This window comes from Hippopotamus amphibius, chromosome 8 (assembly GCF_030028045.1).
Source record: "Hippopotamus amphibius kiboko isolate mHipAmp2 chromosome 8, mHipAmp2.hap2, whole genome shotgun sequence".
Classification (NCBI taxonomy): Eukaryota; Metazoa; Chordata; class Mammalia; order Artiodactyla; family Hippopotamidae; genus Hippopotamus; species Hippopotamus amphibius.
The window spans coordinates 53,304,540-53,326,051 of NC_080193.1; the positions used below are offsets into that span (position 1 = coordinate 53,304,540).

Consider the following 21,512-nt stretch of genomic DNA (forward strand, 5'->3'; position numbering starts at 1 on the left):
AAATGGTACTAGGAACATACATATTGATAATTACCTCGAATGTAAATGGACTAAATGCAGCAACCAAAAGACACAGACTGGCTATATGGATACGAAAACAAAACCCTTATATATGCTGTCTACAAGAGACCCACTTCAGACCTAGGGACACATACAGACGGAAAGTGAGGGGATGGAAAAAGATATTCCATGCAAATGAAAATCAAAAGAAAGCTGGAGTAGCAACAGTCACATCAGATAAAATAGACTTTAAAATAAAAAATGTTACAAGAGACAAGAAAGGACATTACATAAAGATCAAGGCATCCATCCAAGAAGAGATAACAATTATAAATATATATGCCCCCAATATAGGAGCACCTCAATACATAAGGCAAATGCTAACAACTATGAACGAGGAAATGCAGGGCAGAAATAGAGACACAGATGTAGAGAACAAACACATGGACACCAAGTAGGGAAAGAGGGGAGGGTTGGGTGGGGGATGAATTGGGAGATTGGGATACCAAATTGTACACTCCAAATATATGCTGTTTGTCTGTTAACTGTATCCCAATAAAAGTTCTTTAAAAAAAAAAAAAGAATAGGATACTGTTTGTAAATGTGCTTAGTAGTGGAGGTTGGCACTTGGTAGTTCCTCTCATTTACTGTTCAGCATATTCTGTAGTACGTGGCAAAGTATGCATATTAAAAGGAATTACAAGTCAGCAGTACCACAAAACTATTTATGTAGAGAAAGCCGCTTCTTGAGAATGTTTCATTAGAAATTTTATTCCAATTATATAGCTTAGTTGTTGTATGCACTGCAATTTTTACCACTTCTACACACCCTCACTCCCCCCACCCCCACACACACCCTTACATACAGCCTCACACACATGAACAGAAATCACGTGGAAAAGATACACTGGTCATTATAGGTTTAGTCTGCTTCCCACTTTCTATGGGTATCTCATAAGATAAAATTATGGGTCTTTAATGTCATACTTTTAGTATTTCATATATAAAAACCTCTGGATGATATTTTTCTACAGAGCCTCATGAATGTTTGGGTGTTTTTAAATTTTCTTTTATAGTTTTGTCTTTTTAATAATAACATTTAAAAAAAATAAATGACATTGGATGAGCCTGAAATCATAGTGAAGAGATTCTGGTTTTGCATTCTGTAAACTGAACAATTCATAGAACCAGGTGGTCACATTTAAGAAAAATCTGATTTTAAAATTGACTAGTCACTGAAACTCTGTATTTTTGAAGAAAAATAGAAAATGTTTGAGATATCGTAGAACCAACTGGCCAGTACAGTAAGAGCATTCTCATTATTTTAAAAACAAAACCATTAAAAAGTCAGTGTTGATGAGTCACCAAAGTCAACAAAATAAGAAATTTCATTGAAGATGTGATTATTTTCTTTCTTCCTCAGTTCTTATTTCCTGATGCTGCTTTTGAGAAACCACTAGATGGGACTTCTTCAACAGACATCAGTAATCCTCCATTAGAGAATGAAGAATATGTAAGTTAATTAATATTAAAATATTTTAAATGCATTGAATTTCTGGGAGTTTTACTATGTTTCTAGCAACATTCATGAAATCTACTTTACAACAATGACTACTGTAAACAGTTTTATAGCTCTACACCTGTCATTTAAAGTTTCATTTCTCAATTTATCGCAAACTTGGATGAGGAAAAGGTAAAAATTTTCTAGCCCTCACTGTAAAGCTTTCTCTGTTTTGAAATAAGGATCTTTTTGTTTTAAAAATACCATAGGAAAACTCAAGTTAAGATCATGGCTTCCATTCAGACAATGGCCTGCTGTAGAACATTGACCTACATACATATTTTGGGGAGAAGAACTTTTCTGAAAATAATGAAAAAATAACAAATATACCGTGCTTGGTTATAGGATTTCCTTCATTTTAGACTTCATAAATCATCAAATTTATGTTTTGCAACAGATTCTTCTTTGTATTTCAAAACTGGACAGAGAGTGGAAAATTCTTTAATGAAGTAACATGGGTAAAATGAAGTAAAATTTTCATGTTTTCCTATTTCAAGTCTGATAAATTGAGAAATGAGAGTTTAAATGATAGGTGTAGCGATATATCAAATGGTTAACAGTAGTTATTGTTGGGAAATGATTTCATGAAGTGAGAAGGAAAAGCAGGCTTTATATTTTCAGTTTATACAGTTTTGATTTTATGTTTTTGATTTTGACAAGTGTGTACTTATTTGTAATTAAAAGATTTTTATAACAACACATTAACTTTGGAATGTATCTTAAAGATTCCACAGAAGAAATTGAAAGCTGTAACTTAAGCCTCACTAAACTATAGCCTCACTTTTTGATTCTTGTAGAGATCTTGAAAACATGGCGCTGCCTAGGAACAATTTAGGCAATGTTGTATTACACATTTTATAAAAGCTGATTTGGTAGGATAAGTTAATTTCAGTATTAAAATCTCTACCTACACAGCAGTTTTTGATTATACATGTAAATATGTTGTTAACAAGTTTTGCTTTGTTTCTATTTTGTTAAATTTAGAATCTCTACAACCAGTTCAAATCTGCACCGTCTGACAGTTTAACATACAAATTGGCTTTGTGTCTTTGTATGATCAATTTCTACCATGGAGGACTGAAAGGAGTGGCACATCTCTGGCAGGAATTTGTGCTTGAAATGCGTTTCAGATGGGAGAACAACTTTCTGATTCCAGGGTAATAATTTCAACTTCTAGCTGTAGATAGGGTTTCTGTTCGCAAAATTTGACTTTTGACCCATTAATTGTCCTCTTCTAGGAAATCTGCCCTAAGAAAGGGGTAAGAAACTTAGGACACGATTTCTGTTCAGAGATGTTCACTGCAGCAAATTTATAATAGGAAAAAAGAAAGGTTGAACAACCTAAATATCAAACATTAAAAAAATGGTTAAATAAATCATGGTATATGTGTATAATGGAAAGTTTTTTTTTTTCCCCAAGAATCTCTAATAGCATAGAAAATGATCACAATGTCTGTAGTGAAGTAGAATATAGTGTTATATATACAGAGTGCTTTCAACTGTGCTTTCAATTATGCTGATAGAGAATATTGAAAAATATATAGAATATATATAGAAATATGTATAGAAAAATAATTGGAAAGAAATACAACCAAATTTTTTTTCCCAAATGTTAATAGTAGTTTTCCCAGGTGTGAAATATTTTTATTTTGTCCTTTATACATTTGTGTATACATTTGTGTTCTAAATCTTCTGTAGTGAACATACTTTTTTATAGTTGGAAGGAAAACAGAGTTCATAAGTTCAGGTATTAGGCATTACCTGTAATTTTTTGATATAATTCATATTGACATTTCACTTAAAGAGTTTAGTTAGCATAAATGTCGATATTACTCATTTACCCATGCTGCTCAAACTAAGGGAGGAGAATCATGATATGAGTAATATAAAATGGTAATTGATCCAAAAATGTTTACTCTTAGGTCATTTGCCAGCCTCTGCTTAGCTGGATTCTCTCTGGGCTGATTACTGGGAACCTAGTGATTTAGACTAGAGGCAGTCCAGGCTTCCTTTAGCAAAAGTGAGGTGGAGCTCAATAGTTTTTATATTGAGAATCCACCATAATAATTGAGAACTGAATACATAGTATAATCTTTTGTAAGGCATGAAATACTACATGCTAGCTACTTCCTAGGGTGGATTTCAAGGCTTTAAATTTTTTTTTTAAGTTTCTGTTAGCTTGAGAACTATTGCTAGTTTGCTGTTGCGCTTTGGAGTGTCTATTATACTTGCTGTTGGTAAGTTGTGGACTAGGGATAAAATAAATTTTGATCTCTTAATTTTTTTGGGTCCTTCTCAGTTCCCTTATCTATAGAAATTTAGTTTTGATCTTATCAATGTGGCTAAAATATATGGTAGTATAAAAATATGCATATCTGAAGCAATTTTACTAAGCTTTTTTCCCACTACTTTATTTGATAGATTAGCAAGTGGACCCCCAGATCTAAGATGTTGTTTACTGCATCAGAAACTACAGGTAAAGATTTCCCAGTGACAGTATATAAATGTGATCTTGGTTCACGTGGAGCTTATCTTGATATTAAATGTAATAATCGATTAAAGGCTGTTCACATTGTGCTGCTGTAAGTTACTTAAGTCACTGTCATTCACAACAAGGCCCAGGGAAAGGGTGGAGAATGAAAATAAAATATTCAAGCAGTGGATAGATTTTTATTTTACTGTAACTGTCACTGCTGGAATGGTGATTTCCTCAGCCCTTATCCTCCCAAAGGAAAAAATTCAGTCAAGAGATATAGAGCAGTTTTAAGCAGCAGAAATTTTACTAAGCAAAGCAAAAGTACGCTACCAAGAAAGGATGAGAGCAGGCTGTCTGGAAATCAGAAGCTGCCTTGCAGTGGGGGCAGGATTGGTTTTTCAGAGTGGTAGAAAGTCCCTTGCTGTGTCCTGTATCATTTGACTGACAAGCTGATTGACAGCTTTAGGTTATATAACTGTTCTCCTTGTGCACAGGTGCTTACCCATAAGCACCCGAGCGAAACCCATGGGAAGTAGGGGGAAACCACAATGCTAATTTATTACAAATATGGCATAATGAGTCCCAGGTTACTTTGAGTCACCTTTTAGGTCTTGGTGTACCTGCACCAACCTGTGCTGGTGAATTTTATCTAGCTTGGTCCTAATAAGACTGGAAACTTAGCGGTCCTTGACCACAAAAGGGAGAGGATCTCTGGGCCTGTTCTTATCACCATTGTCAAGGTGAGGAAGGGAAGGATGACCCCGTCCAGGAGGGAATGCGGACCCGCTCATGTCTAACTACCTAACAGTTCAAATATGAATGTTATTTCTGTTTTCTTAAGATGTTAAATTGTTGTATTGAAAGAAAGAAGGCACGTGATGAGGGGAGAAAGACAAGTCCTTCAGATAATGTGACTAATACATATTCAGGGGATGCTGGAAAATCTGGAGACCAGCTGGGGACAGACAATCTGAAAGACATGGATAAGGAAAAGGGAGAGGTGGGAAAATCGTGGGATTCTTGGAGTGACAGCGAGGAAGAATTTTTTGAATGCCTCAGTGATACTGAAGAACTTAAGGGAAATGGACAGGAGAGTGGCAAGAAAGGAGGACCTAAGGAGATGGCAAGTTTAAAGCCAGAAGGGCGGCTCCATCAGCATGGGAAACTCACACTGCTACATAATGGAGAACCTCTCTACATTCCAGTGACCCAGGTAGGACATGCACTGGTTCTTCAAGTTTTATTTTGTTGTTGTTGTTGTTGTTTGTATAACTTTATCCTAGTAGATGATTGCTCAGAGATGATTGCTTTGGGTAAAGGTAATTCTTTAAGCAGTCTGTGTTCAAAGATCTATAGATTTGAAATCTAAACTGTTGGGGCTTTTAGGTCTACTATTTGTGGAATTGAGAAATGTTTTGAAGTTTCAATAGATAGTAGCTCATCATGTATAAGGTGACCTATTAGTTCTTAAACTGAGTAATGGGCATTCAGGTGTTTAAAAAAACAAAATCCAAAGATATTGGAGGGAAGAACAAAAGTAAAAATCCTTCAATTATATAATTAGTTTTTATCTGTTCAGATATGTAGTTTGAATCCATTTTATACCATTAGGAAGTAGAATAGCAACAACTCAAAACCTAAGGAAGAGAATAGTATTTGTTAGTTTTTTTTGCATAGGTAATAAGTGAATACATTTTATTGTGAAAAACTCAATCTAGAAAAAGTGAAAGCCATCACCCACTAATTCCAGTTCTCATCTGTAGAAGTAAGCACTATTGTTGGTTTGGGTTATAATTTCTTATACCTATTTCTGTGCATTGATACATGTATGTGTATGTATATGATATGTAGGTTTGTGATTTTTAAAAATGTGTGCATTGGTGTATAGTTTTTAACCTAATATATCTTTAAGATAAGTTCATGTCATTACATGTAGATCTACTTCATCTCTTTAATTGCTGTGTAATACTCCAGGGCATGGAACGGCTATAAGCTTATTTAACTATTCCCCTCTTAATGCACAATGTATGTTATTTGTAGCTTATTGCTATTACAGTGCTACAGTAATGTAGCAAATTCTTATAGTTTTTCATATGTTATCTGTTCACATATAAGTGTTTCTCTAAGAAAGAAATGAGAATGGAATTTCTAGATAAACAGATACTTAGGCTATAAAATTCCTCTTCAAAAGGGCTGCAACTATTTTATACCCTTTCATTGATAAATATAGGAGTAAGAGAATACCACTCTCTCCCCAACTTTCCTTTAATACTTTCTTCCTTCCATAAATATGTATTGAGTGTGTAATATATGCCAACCACTGTCCTGGACCTTAGGATTTTAGTAGCAAACTATATAGTAAGGTTCTTGCACTCATGTTACTTGTATTCAATTTTATTTAATTTTTTATAAAAAATTGACATTACCAGTCATAAAATTTTTGCCAATATCATGGACAAAAGTGGTATCTCAATGTTCTAGATTATATTTCCATGATTTTTGATGAACCTAAATGTCTTTTAATGTTCATGGCCATCCTTTCCTGTGAATTGCATTCCATTTTTCTTTTAGGTTGCTATCCTTTTCTATTGATTTCTATCAGTCCTTCATATTTTAGATAAAAATCCTCTGTTATATGTTATTGTATATATTTTCTCCTAGTTATTTTAAAAACATTTGTTTACTTATCTATTGAATTATAAATTATAACTAAAGTGCACAAATCTTAAGTGTACAGCTTGGTGAGTTTTTTCATATTTAAAAACCCATGTTACTACCATCCATATGGAGATATAGAAAACTCTCATCCTAGGACAGCAATGATCAAGAGAACTCTCTGTGAAGATGGATATGTATATTTTCCGTCTGTGTACTCCAGTGCTATAGCCATATCTGTATGTAGCTATTGAGTGCTTGAAATGTGGCTAGTGCAGCTGAGGAACTGAATTTTTAATTTTAAAAAATTTAAATAGGCAGATGTATTGATACATACCATAGCCTAGTACTCCCCTCCAGGAAACTTTTTCTAACTTTTATCAGCATAGATGAGTTTTGTGAGGTTTTGAATATCATAAATAGAATCATAATTTGCTTGTTCTTTTGTGTATAAATGGAATTGTGTACTCTTGTATTGTGCTTTTTTTATTTAACTACCATCTGTGACAGTCATCCATGTCATTATATGAATCGGTATTTGTGCCTATTTTATTACTTTATAGTGTTCTGTAATATGAATATGCCACTGAGTTCTTATATTGCTTATCCGTTCACCTATTGATGAAATTTGAGTTGTTTACAATTTGAGCTCTTATAAATAAATGAAAATTCTTATAAGTGCCTCTTGGTGAACATAGACACTCATTTTCTTTTGGATATATTTTTAAGAGTAGAATTGATGGGCCATATGGTAGCAATACCTTTGAGCTTTAGTAGATATTGGTAAACAGTCTCCCAAAGTAGTTGAACTGATTTACAGTCCCTCCAACACCACATAATAGTTGTGGTTTATTCCACATAATCTCTTACATTTGGTGTGTCAGGGGTCCCAACAGCTCTCCCAGATTTGATGATTTGCTAGGAGGACTCACAGGACTAAGCATATAGTTATCCTCACAGCTATAACTTAATACAGCAAAGGGATACAAAGCAAAATCAGTGAAAGGAAATGGCACGTGGGACAAAGTTCAGAAGATCTCAAGCACAAGCTTCCAAGAATCTCCTCACAGTATAGTCACACAAGATGCACTTAACTCCAGCCACTGATCGTGACCACATGTGAAATGTTGTCTACCAGGGAAACTTGTCAGAGGCTCAGTGCTCAGGGTTTTTATTGGGGGCTGGTCACAAAGCACCCTCTGCCTAGCATGTGCCAAAATTCCAGACTCCCAGAAGGAAAGCAGGTGTTCAGCATAAACCATATTGTTTGCACAAATAATTTAGGCATAGTGAACCATTTTTATCAGTTCCGAATATGGTGGGATTCTGCCAAAATCCAAGTTCCCAGAAGCCTGCCAAGGGCCAACTTTGCAAACAGGCTTTTCTGAGGATAGTAGTCTGAGGCCTGCTATGTTAACTCTTCTTTGTACACTTGATAATTTCAGTTATTTTAATTTTTGCCTTTCTGGTGAGTATGTAGTAGTATCTCATGTTTTCACATTTCCCTGATGAATAATGACACTGAACACATTTTCATATATTTATTGCCCATTTGTATATTTTCCTGGTGACGTGCCTATTCAAGACCTTTACCTATTCTTTAAAAGTTGTCTTTTTTCATACTGCTTTATAGGAATTATTCACATATTCTGGATGTGAGTCCATATATATATGTGTGTGTGTGTGTATATATATATACACACATATATGTAGATTATTTTTCTATATACACAGTCATGTTATCTGTTAATATATGTAAAAAAAATAATTTCTTTTAGTCTGTGGCTTGCTTGTTCACTTTCTTAATGATGCCTTTTGTTGAATAGGCTTTCTTAATTTTAATTAAGTCTGATCTACCAGTATTTTTCTCATGTAGATGCTGCTTTTCTCTCCCATTAAGAAATTAACTACCCCAAGGTCTTGGAGATACTGTCTTGTGTTTCCTTCTGGAAGCTTTATGGTTTTACCTATCACATTTATATTTGTGATCCACCTCAAATGGACTGTTTGGTGTGAGGAAGAGGTTAGGATTCTCTTTTTTCTGTAAGGATGTACAGTGTGTTCCAACACCATTATTCAAAAGACCTGCATTTCCCCACGGAATGGCAATATTGTCTTTATTGTATGAGTGTTGGTCTATTTCTGGCCAATTTTTCTGTTCCATTATTCTCTTTGTTTATCCTTGTGCCAGTAACGTACTGTCCTTATTACTATAGCTTTATAAAAATCTATCTTGTAGTATAAATCTTCTTTTTTCTTTAAGATTATCTTGGCTGTTCTTTTCATTTTTGTGTAAATTTGAAAACTGTCAGCATCCACATACAAAATAAACCTGCTGGGATTTTAATTCATATTGTATCAAATTAGATTTAGAATTAGCATTGCATTGAATTGGAGAGAATTGACATTTAACAGTATTGAGTCTCATGACCATGAAATGTCTTTCATTTTATTTAGTTTCTTTTACTTTCTCTTATTAGTGTTTTTTAGTTTTTAATGCAGAAGTTTTGTATATGTTTTATTAGATTTATATCTAAGTATTTGTAATTTCCAAATACTGTAAATGGTATTTTAAAATTTCATTTTTTAATTTGCTCCCTGATATGTAGAAATAGTTGATTATTGTATATTGACTTGAATCTAGCCATCTTATTACACTCACTTATTATTTCTGGTAGTTGGTAGATTATTTGCAGTTTTTTATATACACAGTCATGTTATCTGTTAATATAGACAATTTGAATTACAATTTTCTGAACTGAACACTTTTTAATTCTTTTTCATGTCTTATTGCACTGGCTAGGACCTCAGGTACAGTGTTGAATAGTGGACATCCTCCTCTTGTTCCCAGTCTCTGAAGGAAAGTATGTGAAAATGTTTGAGTGTATCATATGAAGGAAATTCTCTCCTATTCCTAGTTTGAGAGTTTTTATCATGAACAGGTGTTGTATTTTATCAAATGCTTTGTCCTGCATATTGAAGTAATAATAAGATAATTGTGAAATTTAAATGAAATAGTATATAAGTGAATGATACTGTATCTAGTCCAGAATAAGCACTCAATCTTTAGCTATTATTCTTCTGAGAACTTTTTCTTATATAAGACATAAAAGGCTAGTATTGCTTCTCAGGATGCAATGATTTAAAAGTTTTTGTAACTAATTTTCATATTCTGAAATGGGTTGATCAGTTGTCATAATCATGCAATGGAATGTTGGGATGTTTGCTTGATAATTTTAAACATGGATTCTGTTAACGTTACTTCCATGCTTATATTATTTCTTTGCCAGGTGGCTATCATTTATGACGTTGGTTTTTTTTTATTTGTTTGTTTGACAGGCCTTATCTTTTTCTTCTTTATATTCTTTTAAAAGTAATTTATATTTTAGGTATTTCATCACTAACTTCTAGAATTAGGACAGAATATTCTAATGCTAGAAACCAAGGGTATATTTTTTCTAATTTGGTTGGGGTGCATGCGGTTGGTGTTGAGGTCTTGTGTCATAGACTGGCATTTTGGAATCTAGCAGAACTAATTATAGCCTGGTACCACCACTTATTATTACGACTATAACTAGTACAAGTTATGTTTCCTTTCTGAGCCTTGTTTTTTTCTCTTAAAAAATACGTTAGTTTGCATTTTCTAGAATTTTATATAAATTTTATGTAATTACAGTACATTTTTGTATGTGTGGGAATTCTTTTAGCATAATTATTTTGAGATTCATATATGTTGTCGTGTGTATCAATGATTCATTCATTTTTATTGTTTAGTAGAGTTCCATAGCATGGATATAGCATAGTTCACTTATCTATTCACTTCTTGATAGACATTCCAAAAAAAGAGGCATAAGGAAGCTTTGGGGAGTGATGGATATGTTCATTATTTTGATTGTGGTGACTGTTTCATGGGTGTATACTTAACATATGTACCCTTTACATTATCATGCGTTGATTATACTTCAAAAAAACTGTTTAAAAAGTTGTCATATGATCAGTGATTGACAATAAGAAAAAAATGAAAGTATTTCCATCTTGTTCTAATGTGTCTTCAATTTGAAAACCCTGCCTATTTATTTAATAGGCAAATATTAAATACTTTAAAAGCCAATAATAGTTTGTATTACTCTGGGTTGCTCAGGGTTAAGTTACATATCATATTTAAAAGTATTAGCAAAAAAAAAAAAAAAAAAGAGCAGCCGCTGCTTGCGGCAACTAGAGAGAGCCCGCGCACAGCAACAAAGACCCAACACAGCCAATAAATAAATAAATAAATAAAACTTATATTAAAAAAAAAAAAGTATTAGCATGTAAGTGTTCAACAAAGGTTAATTTTTTATATGCTTTCTGTTTCCAAGTTTTTTGTTTGTTTTGTTTTTTTATATTTTATTATTTTATTTGCTGCATTGGGTCTTTGTTGCTGCGCACAGGCTTTCTCTAGTTACAGAGAGCAGGGGCTACTTTTCTTTGTGGTGCACAGGCTTCTCATTATGGTGGCTTCTCTTGTTGCGGCACACAGGCTTCAGTAGTTGTGGCACATGGGCTCAATAGTTGTGGCTTGCAGGCTCTAGAGCGCAGGCTCAGTAGTTGTGGCGCATGGGCTCAGTTTGCTCCGTGGCATGTGGGATCTTCTTGGACCAGGGATCGAACCCGTGTCCCCTGTATTGGCAGGCAGATTCTTAACCACTGGGCCACCTGGAAAGCCCTGTTTCCAAATTTTAATGAACAGTACTCCCTATTTTTAATGAACTTGTTGCATATATGTTGTCTTAGTTTGATTTGGTTAGTGAAGAGTCAAAGTTGTTCTGGAACCTCAAGCTTTATTTTTGTTCAAAATGCCATGTCCTCCTCATTTATTTCAGATGCTTTAGTTTCCACATTCACATTTGTAATCTAAATCTAGAATAACTGAAACTTATTTTTCTTGCAACATGCATCACGTATTTAGAAATTAATTTTTATCTTTAGGTAAATTGGGGCAAATTTTTAGTTTGTTTTACTTTCTTTAAAGTTATTCTTATTTAAATTATAACCATTGTATATGTACTTATAGAAAACGTTTGGAATTCAAAATGATGCAAGTTGAAACCATTATAATTTCAAACTTTAGAAGTTAGCTTAAAATGTGCTGTTAATCAGTTGCCAGGTCACCAAAAAATTAAAACTTTATATACGTCCCCGCTTCATAAGAATTTAAACACACTCCCTGATTCCTTTCATGTAGACTTAGGTCAACCTAAAATTTTTGGCTGAGAAAAGCTTAAAATTTTTATTCTGCATTTTAGAGCCAGGGTTAGAAGAGATATTTGTGGGGAATCTGTTAAAGCAGGAGTTCTTAGGTAGTGGATTAGAACCAAACAATAGTTTTCAAAGTCAGCATCAGATAGATATCTTAGATTTTCTTTCCAGTTTGCCAGTTGAGAGTTTGCCACTTTGATGATATTGGGCAAGACACTTTATGTCTGCACTCAGTTTCACCACATGTAAAAATGCCCTGATCACTTCTCAGTGATCAGCGATGAGGTCACATATACGAGAAAGCTTTGGGCACATTCAGAAGTGATACATATAAGAATGTGTGGTCCTCAGTGGGGAAAGCGGGGAGGGTTGGGGGGAATGAATTGGGAGATTGGGATACCAAATTGTACACTCTAAATATATGCAGTGTATTGTATGTTAACTGTATCTCAATAAAAGTTCTTAAAAATACAATACAAAAAAAAAAGAAAGAATGTGTGGTCCTCGTGCTACTTTGCTGCTTGTAGTCCTCTTGATCATGTTTTTCACTTTCAGTTGGCCTGAGTTCCCAGGTGGGAGGGGTAGTCAGTATCCTTTCAGTATCTCCTCCCTTCCCTCAGGAGGAGGCCAAAGGACCTCTTAATGGAAATAGTGAGTCCTTCTTCCTTTGAATATGCTGCTTCATTGGAGATTCATGTAATTTTTGAATCTGAGGAATTTTGAAATCATAGGGAAAATCGAGTAAAGAACTTATAGTACAACCTAAGTATTTTGTTTCTAATTGCAAGCATTTATTGAGCTTGAGCCAGGATCTGTTCTTCACAACAGTGAGTCACATAAAGCTGGAATAATTGCCCAAGGTTATAGAGCTGCAATTCAAACACAGGCATGTTGTTTCCAGAGCTCAGGTCTGAACCATTCTGTCATACTGCCTTACCAATTACTATTCATCCCCAGGTATCAGTGTGAGACTTTAAAAATGACACATGTTCATTGTAGAGAAAACAAAACAAAAACTCATAATTCCATAATCCAGAGATAATCACTAAAGTAGTTCCTTCCTGTTTTCTCTTATATCAAACCATTTCCCTGTTGTTGTACATTCAGATTCTTTCTAATTTTTACACTATTATAAGTAATGCTACAGTGATATTTCTAACTCTAGTGGAGTTACTAGGTCAGAGGGCATGATCATAAATACTTATCATGTATTGATTGCCAGATTGTTGTCCTGGAAGATTTATATTCTCTCCGGCAGTGTTTGAAAGTGCCCCTGTAGGTTTGTTTCAACAATGAGAATGATGTAAGAAAAAAGGTACTTTCTTCTGTTTGTTGCTGTGTTTTGAATACCACACTTTTACCACGCTTCTACTTTATTCCTGACATATATCTGTGAAAATTATTTATCTCTATGGCTGTGGCTCTCAACTGGGGAGTGTGTTTTGCTTTCCAGGGGTATTTGGCAAGGTCTGGAAACGTTTTTGATTGTCATGAGGTGGAGTGGTATTACTATAATAGGCAGCGGCCAGAGATATGCTACTAAATATCCTACAATGTGCAGAACAGGCCCCACAACAGAGAATTACCCAGTTTAAAATGTCAGTAGTACTGAGGCTAAGAAAACTTGCCTTACAGTAAACTCCTGAAATCTGGAATGAATCTGTTGACAAGACACTTACTTGTTAGGTTTTATCCTATTACCTAGGAATAAAAGAATTCATGTTTTTCTGGCTTTAACAACAAAGCAGGCAAGATTTGTTTGGCTAGGCTCTGGATTGTTGAATTCTTCGTATATCAAATATAAAATCTAATGGAATCAATTCTCAGAGAACTTTCCTAAGCCCCTTTGAACAGTTTTGAAATGTTTTCTGTCACTTCCTTAATGATTCTACAGTTGTATTTTCCTTTAGATTTGCCTTAGCTGCTGTTTTATTTGGAGTTACCATTAAAATATATAATGTCTCTGATTCCCAACATAAAAAACAAACAGCTTCTTGTGGGAATTGGTAATTTGAATCTATTTGGAACCGTAACTCAAAGCAACTCCTCCAACATAAAACATAGTTATTTGGGAACTTTTGGTTGGGGTTCAATTCATTTACCTTTATTTTTATTTTCATATATATCAGTTTGCTTCTCTTACTAGTTATAATAAAAACCGTGTTGCAACTAGTAATGACATTCATAAAAATATCTTAGGACTTCATTTCTTTATCATTAATAGGCAGGAAAATGTTCACTGCATCCAATTCCTCTCTTAGATATTGTCAGGAGGAAACATAATCTTATCTGTTGGCTGGGGAAGGGGGGAGCACTGAAAGTCATATTTATTTTTTATTAATTTGTTATTTTTTTATGTAGGTCCCAAAAAACTTGTGAATTTCTCTGAATTCTTTTAAATAACTATCTTGTGACTGCTAGAGCTGAAATAATTGTTGTCTTTGTTCTATTTTTATAGTTCTGCTTTCTCTAAAAAAAAAGCTATTCATGAGCTTTGTCCTTTTGTGCTTTGCAGGAACCAGCACCTATGACAGAAGATCTGCTAGAAGAGCAGTCGGAGGTTCTAGCTAAATTGGGTACATCGGCAGAGGGGGCTCACCTCCGCGCACGCATGCAGAGTGCCTGTCTGCTCTCTGATATGGAGTCTTTTAAGGTGGGTCACACTGTCAGAGCTCGGGAGTCTATTTTGAGCTATTCTGGGATGAAGCTGTGAAAGTCACTCAATAAAGTGATGTGAAGGCCTGAATGTCTTTTTTTAATTCAATGTTTTGATTTCATTAGTAGTTAAAACACCCTACCTCCATCTCCTAAAGGTCACAGTCAAACTTACTTCTTGAGTTTAAAAAAGAAAAGAACAATCTTTGAATAATAATTGAAAGTTGAGAACTGAATCATTTCTATATGTGTATTGGGATGTTTTCTTCCTTTGAGTGTGTTCAGTCAATTTAATGCAAGGCTTTTAGAAACCCTTAGGATTTAACATATGCTGCTTCATTCAACAAACCTTTGATTGCCTACTTCGTGACTGGCACTGTGATTAGGTAATTAAGAAGTTCAGTGTTTATCCTCAATTACAGTCTATTGAGATTATGGGGGGTGGTATGTAAATAATTATTATATGATGAATTTTTTTAGGAAAGCAAGGTCAAAAAGGTGACTGACTCTACTGAGTAGGGATCATGGAAAGTTTCTCAGAAGAGTCACAGTTTAGGGCGAGTAGGCATTTGCTACCTGAGAATATTTTAGGTTTAGATATAGGCCTGTATCTAGAACACAAAGGATTCAGAGAATGGTGACACTTAGCGTATTAGTTTAAAAACCCAGGGCCGAGGAAAGTCTTTTTGAATTACTTATTCTTGAAAGCAGAGGCAAGTCCATGAACATTAAAAAAAAAAAAAAGGTAGCTCAGTGGGCCACAGGGCGTCCATTTCCTACTACTGATACTCTGAACTGTCTCCCACGCCCAGACTTTCCACCTTAACCTACTGCTACCTGTGATGGCCTCCATAGCCCCTGTTCACTCCTGGTTTTGTGCTGTGTAGGCCAGCCTGAGTTTGATATTTCAGCGTAAACAACACCCCATGAAAACCTGTGCCATTTTCATCTTCCCTGCTAGCAGAGTTAAGTGACAATGAAACGGAGCCTTTTTATTCCCTGCTTGTTTCCCCCATCTTTCCTAAAAGAAGAACTTCAGTAAACTTCTCAAGAGCTGCATGTTTCCCTTAGAGTTTAGAAAGATACAGAAAATCTTTGAGTTCTATTCTGCTTTGAGACAAGAAAAAGGGATGTGTTGTTTTAAAACAAGTAGTTGGTACAGTGCGTAAAGAGAAGCCAGGTGGCTCTCGGGGTGGGTGTTAAGTCAGAAAGGTAGAGGAGGGAATTGGCTTAGGGCGTTTATGCACAGTTGGAAGCACCAGCCTCTATAGCAGCTATTTTTTTACCTGACCTTTAACTACCCTCATGTTCATCTGTCCCTGTCCTGCTACAGTGTCCTTGTAGAAGCATGTACAAGGAGGAAATTCCAAATGGGAACTGTAAAAGCTTTTTCCCATAGAAATGTATTTGCCCCTCATGGTAAGATGCTATATAATTCCTTTAACACTGTGCTTCAGCAAAACTGTGGTTCATTGGACTCTTTGGGCTAACCTGGGTAATGTACAAATCTCTTACAATAACATTGTTTTAACCAGAAAATAGATTGTATGTCAAATAATCAACTTACACATCTGCCTCTGTGAGAATCAGATAATAGAATATTTAAGGAAATATGCAGTCACCCTAAGATAGGTATGGGGAATTCCCTGGCGGTCCAGTGGTTAGGAGTTGGCGCTTTCACTGCCAAAGCCTGGGTTTAGTCCTTGGTCAGAGAACTAAGGTCTTATAAGCCGCGTAGTGCAGCCAAAAAATGTTAAAAATTAAAATAAATATTTAAATAAAATAGGTATGGTTGCCTTTTCCTTTTTGTATTGGCATGACTTGGTATTCCAGGGGCCATAAGAGCGTCCCCAGAGCTTTGGATAAATGCTGACATGTACCTGAGGTACCTACATCGCACAATTCCAGGAGGACAGGGCCTGTTCTTGAGCATGCCCTTGGAATATATACCTGTAAGGGCAGAAAGAAGATAAGCTGTAGCTGAAGTGAGTCTTGAGCCTCTTCGGGTAGCGCTGTGTTCTACCTGGTATAATAAGAACGACCAGAAGGAACAATTCTGGTGTGAAATGTCTTTCTTTAACACATTCTGTAGTATAAGAGTTCAGTATTATTTTCTTTTTCAGTTTCACTCTCTTCGCTCAAGGCCTATCTCTCTAGTTTCCTGGCATGTTTGCATGTGGGTGTGGTGTTGCCTAGTTAATATCCAATCTTTGTACATGAATCCTGAATCATGCAGTTCACAGCAGTTTTTTGTTGCCATGATGCCATAGCCCTTAGAAGTTTATGCAGTTGACTATCAATCAGTTAAGAACCCGCCTCTGTTTCCTCACCCCTTTGGGGATTTCCTAAATTGGTGGGGATGATTGTACTGGTAGCCAGTAAGCTCAATAAAGAAAAGTTGGCAGTTTTGCTCTTCAAATTTAAGACCATTTCTCATCTTGTTGGTTTTCATTTTGGTCTGAGGTTAGTTTAACTTAAAAAGAAAGAAAATGACCTTCTGCTTAGCACTTTTTAGTAAATGCTTACATCACTTACTATTTTGGGCAATTAAATATAGTACTCATAGCAGGATGAATATGTTGTGGTAGAGAATTATAACCATGAAGGTATATGTTTAGTGTGTGTACACATATCCTTTGAGGATTAAGGGGATGATATATATGTCCCTCCTCAGTACTCTACTAATACATTATAGGCACTTGGAAAAAGACCCCCATGCCTACCACTAACACTGTGAAGCCTCCCTTTTTTTCAGGCTTGAGTGTAGAATTACTTAAAGGATTTTGGCATGTATCATTAATTCTATAGAATTATGCACTAAATAAAACTTCATTTTAGTTTCAGAAGCCTGAAGAACAATAATTTGAATTCTGGTTCCTTAATAGCACCAAAGCAGTTTATGTGATGGTAATTTGTTACATAAAGCACAAGAATTTGATGGCTGAATAGAACATTTTTGAGGTTAGCTGATATTTATTGCAGTACCAGTATTGACTTATTGAGGGAAAAAAGAGCAGAACTTTTCCATCATTGGCTTATTATTCTGATCATGTTATGTATTATTTACTTTACTTTACTTGAGCTTATTGATACTTTTCTAAGTTTTGAGTAGTTATTATACTATAACTTTAAACTAACTTACATAGCTTATAGTCTGAGATTTATTTACAGTTTACATCAAATTTTTATTTCCAAATTAAATGAAAATGTTCTCTTTTTCTCTAAAATGGAGACAGCAAAAGTAAAGTTTTTTTGGTTCTTTAGCATCTGACCTGATTTAAAGGTGACACCCTAACTCAAGTCACATACTAGATTTTGTAAAGATTAGATAGTTTTTTTGTGAAAGTGAAAGTATGATTTTTGAAAACAGGTTTATCTGTAACTGTTGATTTTTATTTGATCCTGCTTAATTTTTTGTCTACTTTAGGCAGCTAATCCAGGTTGTTTTCTGGAAGATTTTGTGAGGTGGTACTCACCCCGGGATTATATTGAAGAGGAAGTGATTGATGAAAAGGGCAATATGGTTCTGAAAGGAGAACTGAGTGCCCGAATGAAGATTCCAAGCAATATGTGGGTAGAAGCCTGGGAAACAGCTAAGCCAATTCCCGCTAGAAGGCAAAGGAGACTCTTTGATGATACACGGGAAGCAGAAAAGGTAACTGAGGTTTGGGTATCTAGACTGCTAATTATTGTTCTAGTATTTTAAAAGCTATGATAGATATGAGAGCTTTGGACATACTTGAGAAGCAAAGCATTGAAATGTAATGAGCCTTTTACATATCTAATATTCACATTTAAGATTTTAGAACTGGTTACAAATAGGCCAGAGAATAAAACATGCATATTTTACATCTAATGTTTACCATTGGACCATCTCACAGCATATGTCAAAAGCCTTAAAAATGATCATGTCCTTTGACCTAGCAGTTCTACTACCAAAATAATGTACTGAGGGAATAATGAAAAATACATGAAGATCAGTGTGTAAGAATGATGTTCAAAATGTTTTGTAGTGAAAAAATAGATACAACCAAAGTTTCCAAAAATAAGGCTTTGTTTAATAAATTATGATATAATCATTTAGTAGGCTACTTTGCAATTATTAAAAATAATTTGGAGTTCTGGAGAATATTGACAGCTGCCTGATATCAAGTTGTCCCATATACCCTTCCACCAACCCACCTCACCCAAAATCCCATGAAATTAAGTAGAGTACAAAAATCCATGCCGTCAGCGTTACTACAAGTTAGAGATTACAGTGGTCTTTGAATTAACTCAGTAAGTAGAGAAATAAGCCAGATTCCAGGGAAGTTCCCACTGTTTTAAACCTGTGGGTACAGAGCATATGGACAGGGAGTCTTGGAAAGTAGCTATGCTAACCACTATGCCACCAACTGGACAGGGAGTCTTAAGAAGAAGAGCTGAGGGATACGGAAGACTTAGATGCAGCGTAGTCACCCCAGAAAGACTGTTCCTAACACCAGGTGCCAAAATACTCAACACAGGCTTGAGAGTTAGCATTGGCTACAGGGAAGTGGCTTGAAAGTAAGCAGGACCAGAAGTGGACACTAAAAGAAACTCTGCCTTAGGAAGAACCAGGTAGGTGAGTAGCAATGACATACCCCTTAGAGATAAAGTAATGATGGGAAAGAAGGAAATGGGGAAAATTAACGATTCTGTAGTAATGAAAGAGAAATAAGACATATCAACCTCCCCCATCTCCCGCTATCCATTAAAGGAATTGTGCAGAGGAAGGCACTTTCAAACTGTGATGTGACCAGTAATAGTAAGAGCAGACCACATCTATATAAAACTACTATGATAAAACAGAAAGCGCAAATTGGATCATTTCAGCTAATAAAAACATTTCCCAGAAAATTGACCACAAAGCAGAAGAAAATTGTAACATGACATTCCAGACCAACTCAGATATTCTCAAACATACATGGGGGATATGAAAAATCATGTTTAATCAGAAATACTAAAAATAAGAGTACAAATGAATCCAGAAGCCCCACAAAGAAATGAAACTGCTGCTTATTTAACTCAGGATAGAAGTAGAAGAAAAAGACAACCATATCAAAAATAAAGACTATATTACATGGCACCCACAGAAGAATAGGTTCATATTTAAATTTAATAAAAGGCATTGAGGAAAAGCAGTAAAATAGCCAAGAGAAAGAAAATGAGATAAAGGAGTAAAAGGGATTGGGCAGAAAGTATAAAAAATGAAAGATTAGTCCTACTTTTTCTAAGTAGGAATAATACTCATTTTATCAGAGTCCTTGAAGCAGAAAAATCAAAACAGTAGAATAGAACTAATACCTAAAACTGGAATCTAAGAAAACTTTCTGGAATTGAAAGAAAACCCAAATTTACATATTGAAAGGGCTCACTGGGTGCAGAGGAAAATTGGCTAGGAGTAGTGAACTCCAAATTATATATATATATCACTGTAATACTACTAGACGTTAAATATTAAGGAAAAAAAAAATCTCAGACCCTGCAGGCAAAATCATGAAAATAATTTGCAAGGGAAAGAGAATTAGACAGTTGTCAGATTTCTTAATAGCACAGCAGTGTGGAGCAGAGTTTTCAAGAAATATAAGCAAAAAATACAAAGATTTTACATTCCACCAAGATGTCCAAGTAGTCAAGGGTATAAAAAATAAAATGTTTTCTTTGAGTTTTTGCACATATAACTGTATACATGTGCCATTCCTGAGGAATCCACTGCAACTGCCCTGTCCAGTAGAACTTTCTGCAGTGTTCAGAATGGTTATAGCTATGTTGGCCAAAATGGTAGCCCCTGGCCATATGTGGCTTTAATGAGCACTTGAAATGTGGCTAGTGTAACATATGAACTGGATTTTTAAATGGCTTCATATGGCTAGTGTCTGCCTTATTGAACAACATAGTATAGGAGGATGAACTTACCCAACCAAGAGATGACTAGGGAAACTTTGGAAAAGGGCTTATGGTGAGCATTTCATTTATTTAATTTTAGACCTAAGACTAAAACTAGATGGGGTAATGGGTAGAAGAAGAATATATAAAAATTGTATATTAGAGCAAAGTAGAGAGAATGCAGCAGAAAACGTTGGGATGGAAAAAGAGAGAAGGAGGAAAGTAGAATGAAATCATTGACTATTACATAGATAATAACTGGTAAGCAAAAGTTACCATTTAAAATTATTAGGCCAGTTTATAAAATAGTTAAAGATACAAGGGAATTAAGGGCAGCATAAAAGGTATGGGAGGATATCTACTAGAATAAAAATATAAAGCTTCCTAAGTACAACAGGAAAATTATTCAAAAGCAGAGAAATACACCAAATAGGGTAACATATATAATAAAAATCATATCACATACAGAGTAATTACAATATAAGACAGTCATATAAAATCCAACTCTGCTGTAAACAAGGCATTCTGTGATTCAAAAAGGCTACAAAATAAACAATGGAGAGAGATTCACCAGGTAAACGAAAACATTAATGAAAGTAGAGGTTATAATCCTGATGCCAAACAAAATAGAATTAAAGCAGAAAAGCGTTAAATGAGATACACAAGGATGCTTTATAGTCTAAAAGTGATATTTCATAATGAGAATATACCATTGTTAATATTTATGCACTAGATAACACAGTAACCATTTATATAAAACAGAAACCATGGGAGATGCAAAAAAGAAATATTTCAAAACATACTAATAATAGAGGACTTTTAACACACTCTCAATACATGACAGTCAAGTAAACAAAACTAAGAAAAGATGTAAACAAGATTATCAATAAGGTTGATCCTTTAGATATATCTCAAACTCTGTACCTTGATAATAGAAACTGTACTTTCTTTTCAAGTACACATGGAACATTCACAAAAACCAATAGTGTATTAGGGCACAAAGAAAACATCGGTGGGTTT

The 21,512-nt window shown here is 34.8% G+C and overlaps 1 protein-coding gene across 6 annotated transcripts in view; it reads left to right on the forward strand.

Moving 5' to 3' along the window:
* Window positions 1-21,512, forward strand: part of RAB3GAP1 (RAB3 GTPase activating protein catalytic subunit 1) — a 114,523-nt gene that overhangs the window by 78,883 nt on the left and 14,128 nt on the right. For 5 of the 6 annotated variants that reach the window (XM_057744498.1, XM_057744500.1, XM_057744503.1 and 2 more), the window contains 6 exons: window positions 1,424-1,513; window positions 2,546-2,718; window positions 3,983-4,037; window positions 4,879-5,250; window positions 14,446-14,583; window positions 18,013-18,240. In XM_057744498.1, coding sequence (XP_057600481.1) covers window positions 1,424-1,513; window positions 2,546-2,718; window positions 3,983-4,037; window positions 4,879-5,250; window positions 14,446-14,583; window positions 18,013-18,240 — 1,056 coding nt within the window. The remainder of the gene's footprint in view (window positions 1-1,423; window positions 1,514-2,545; window positions 2,719-3,982; window positions 4,038-4,878; window positions 5,251-14,445; window positions 14,584-18,012; window positions 18,241-21,512) is intronic. The other variant, XM_057744499.1, reaches the window with a different exon arrangement.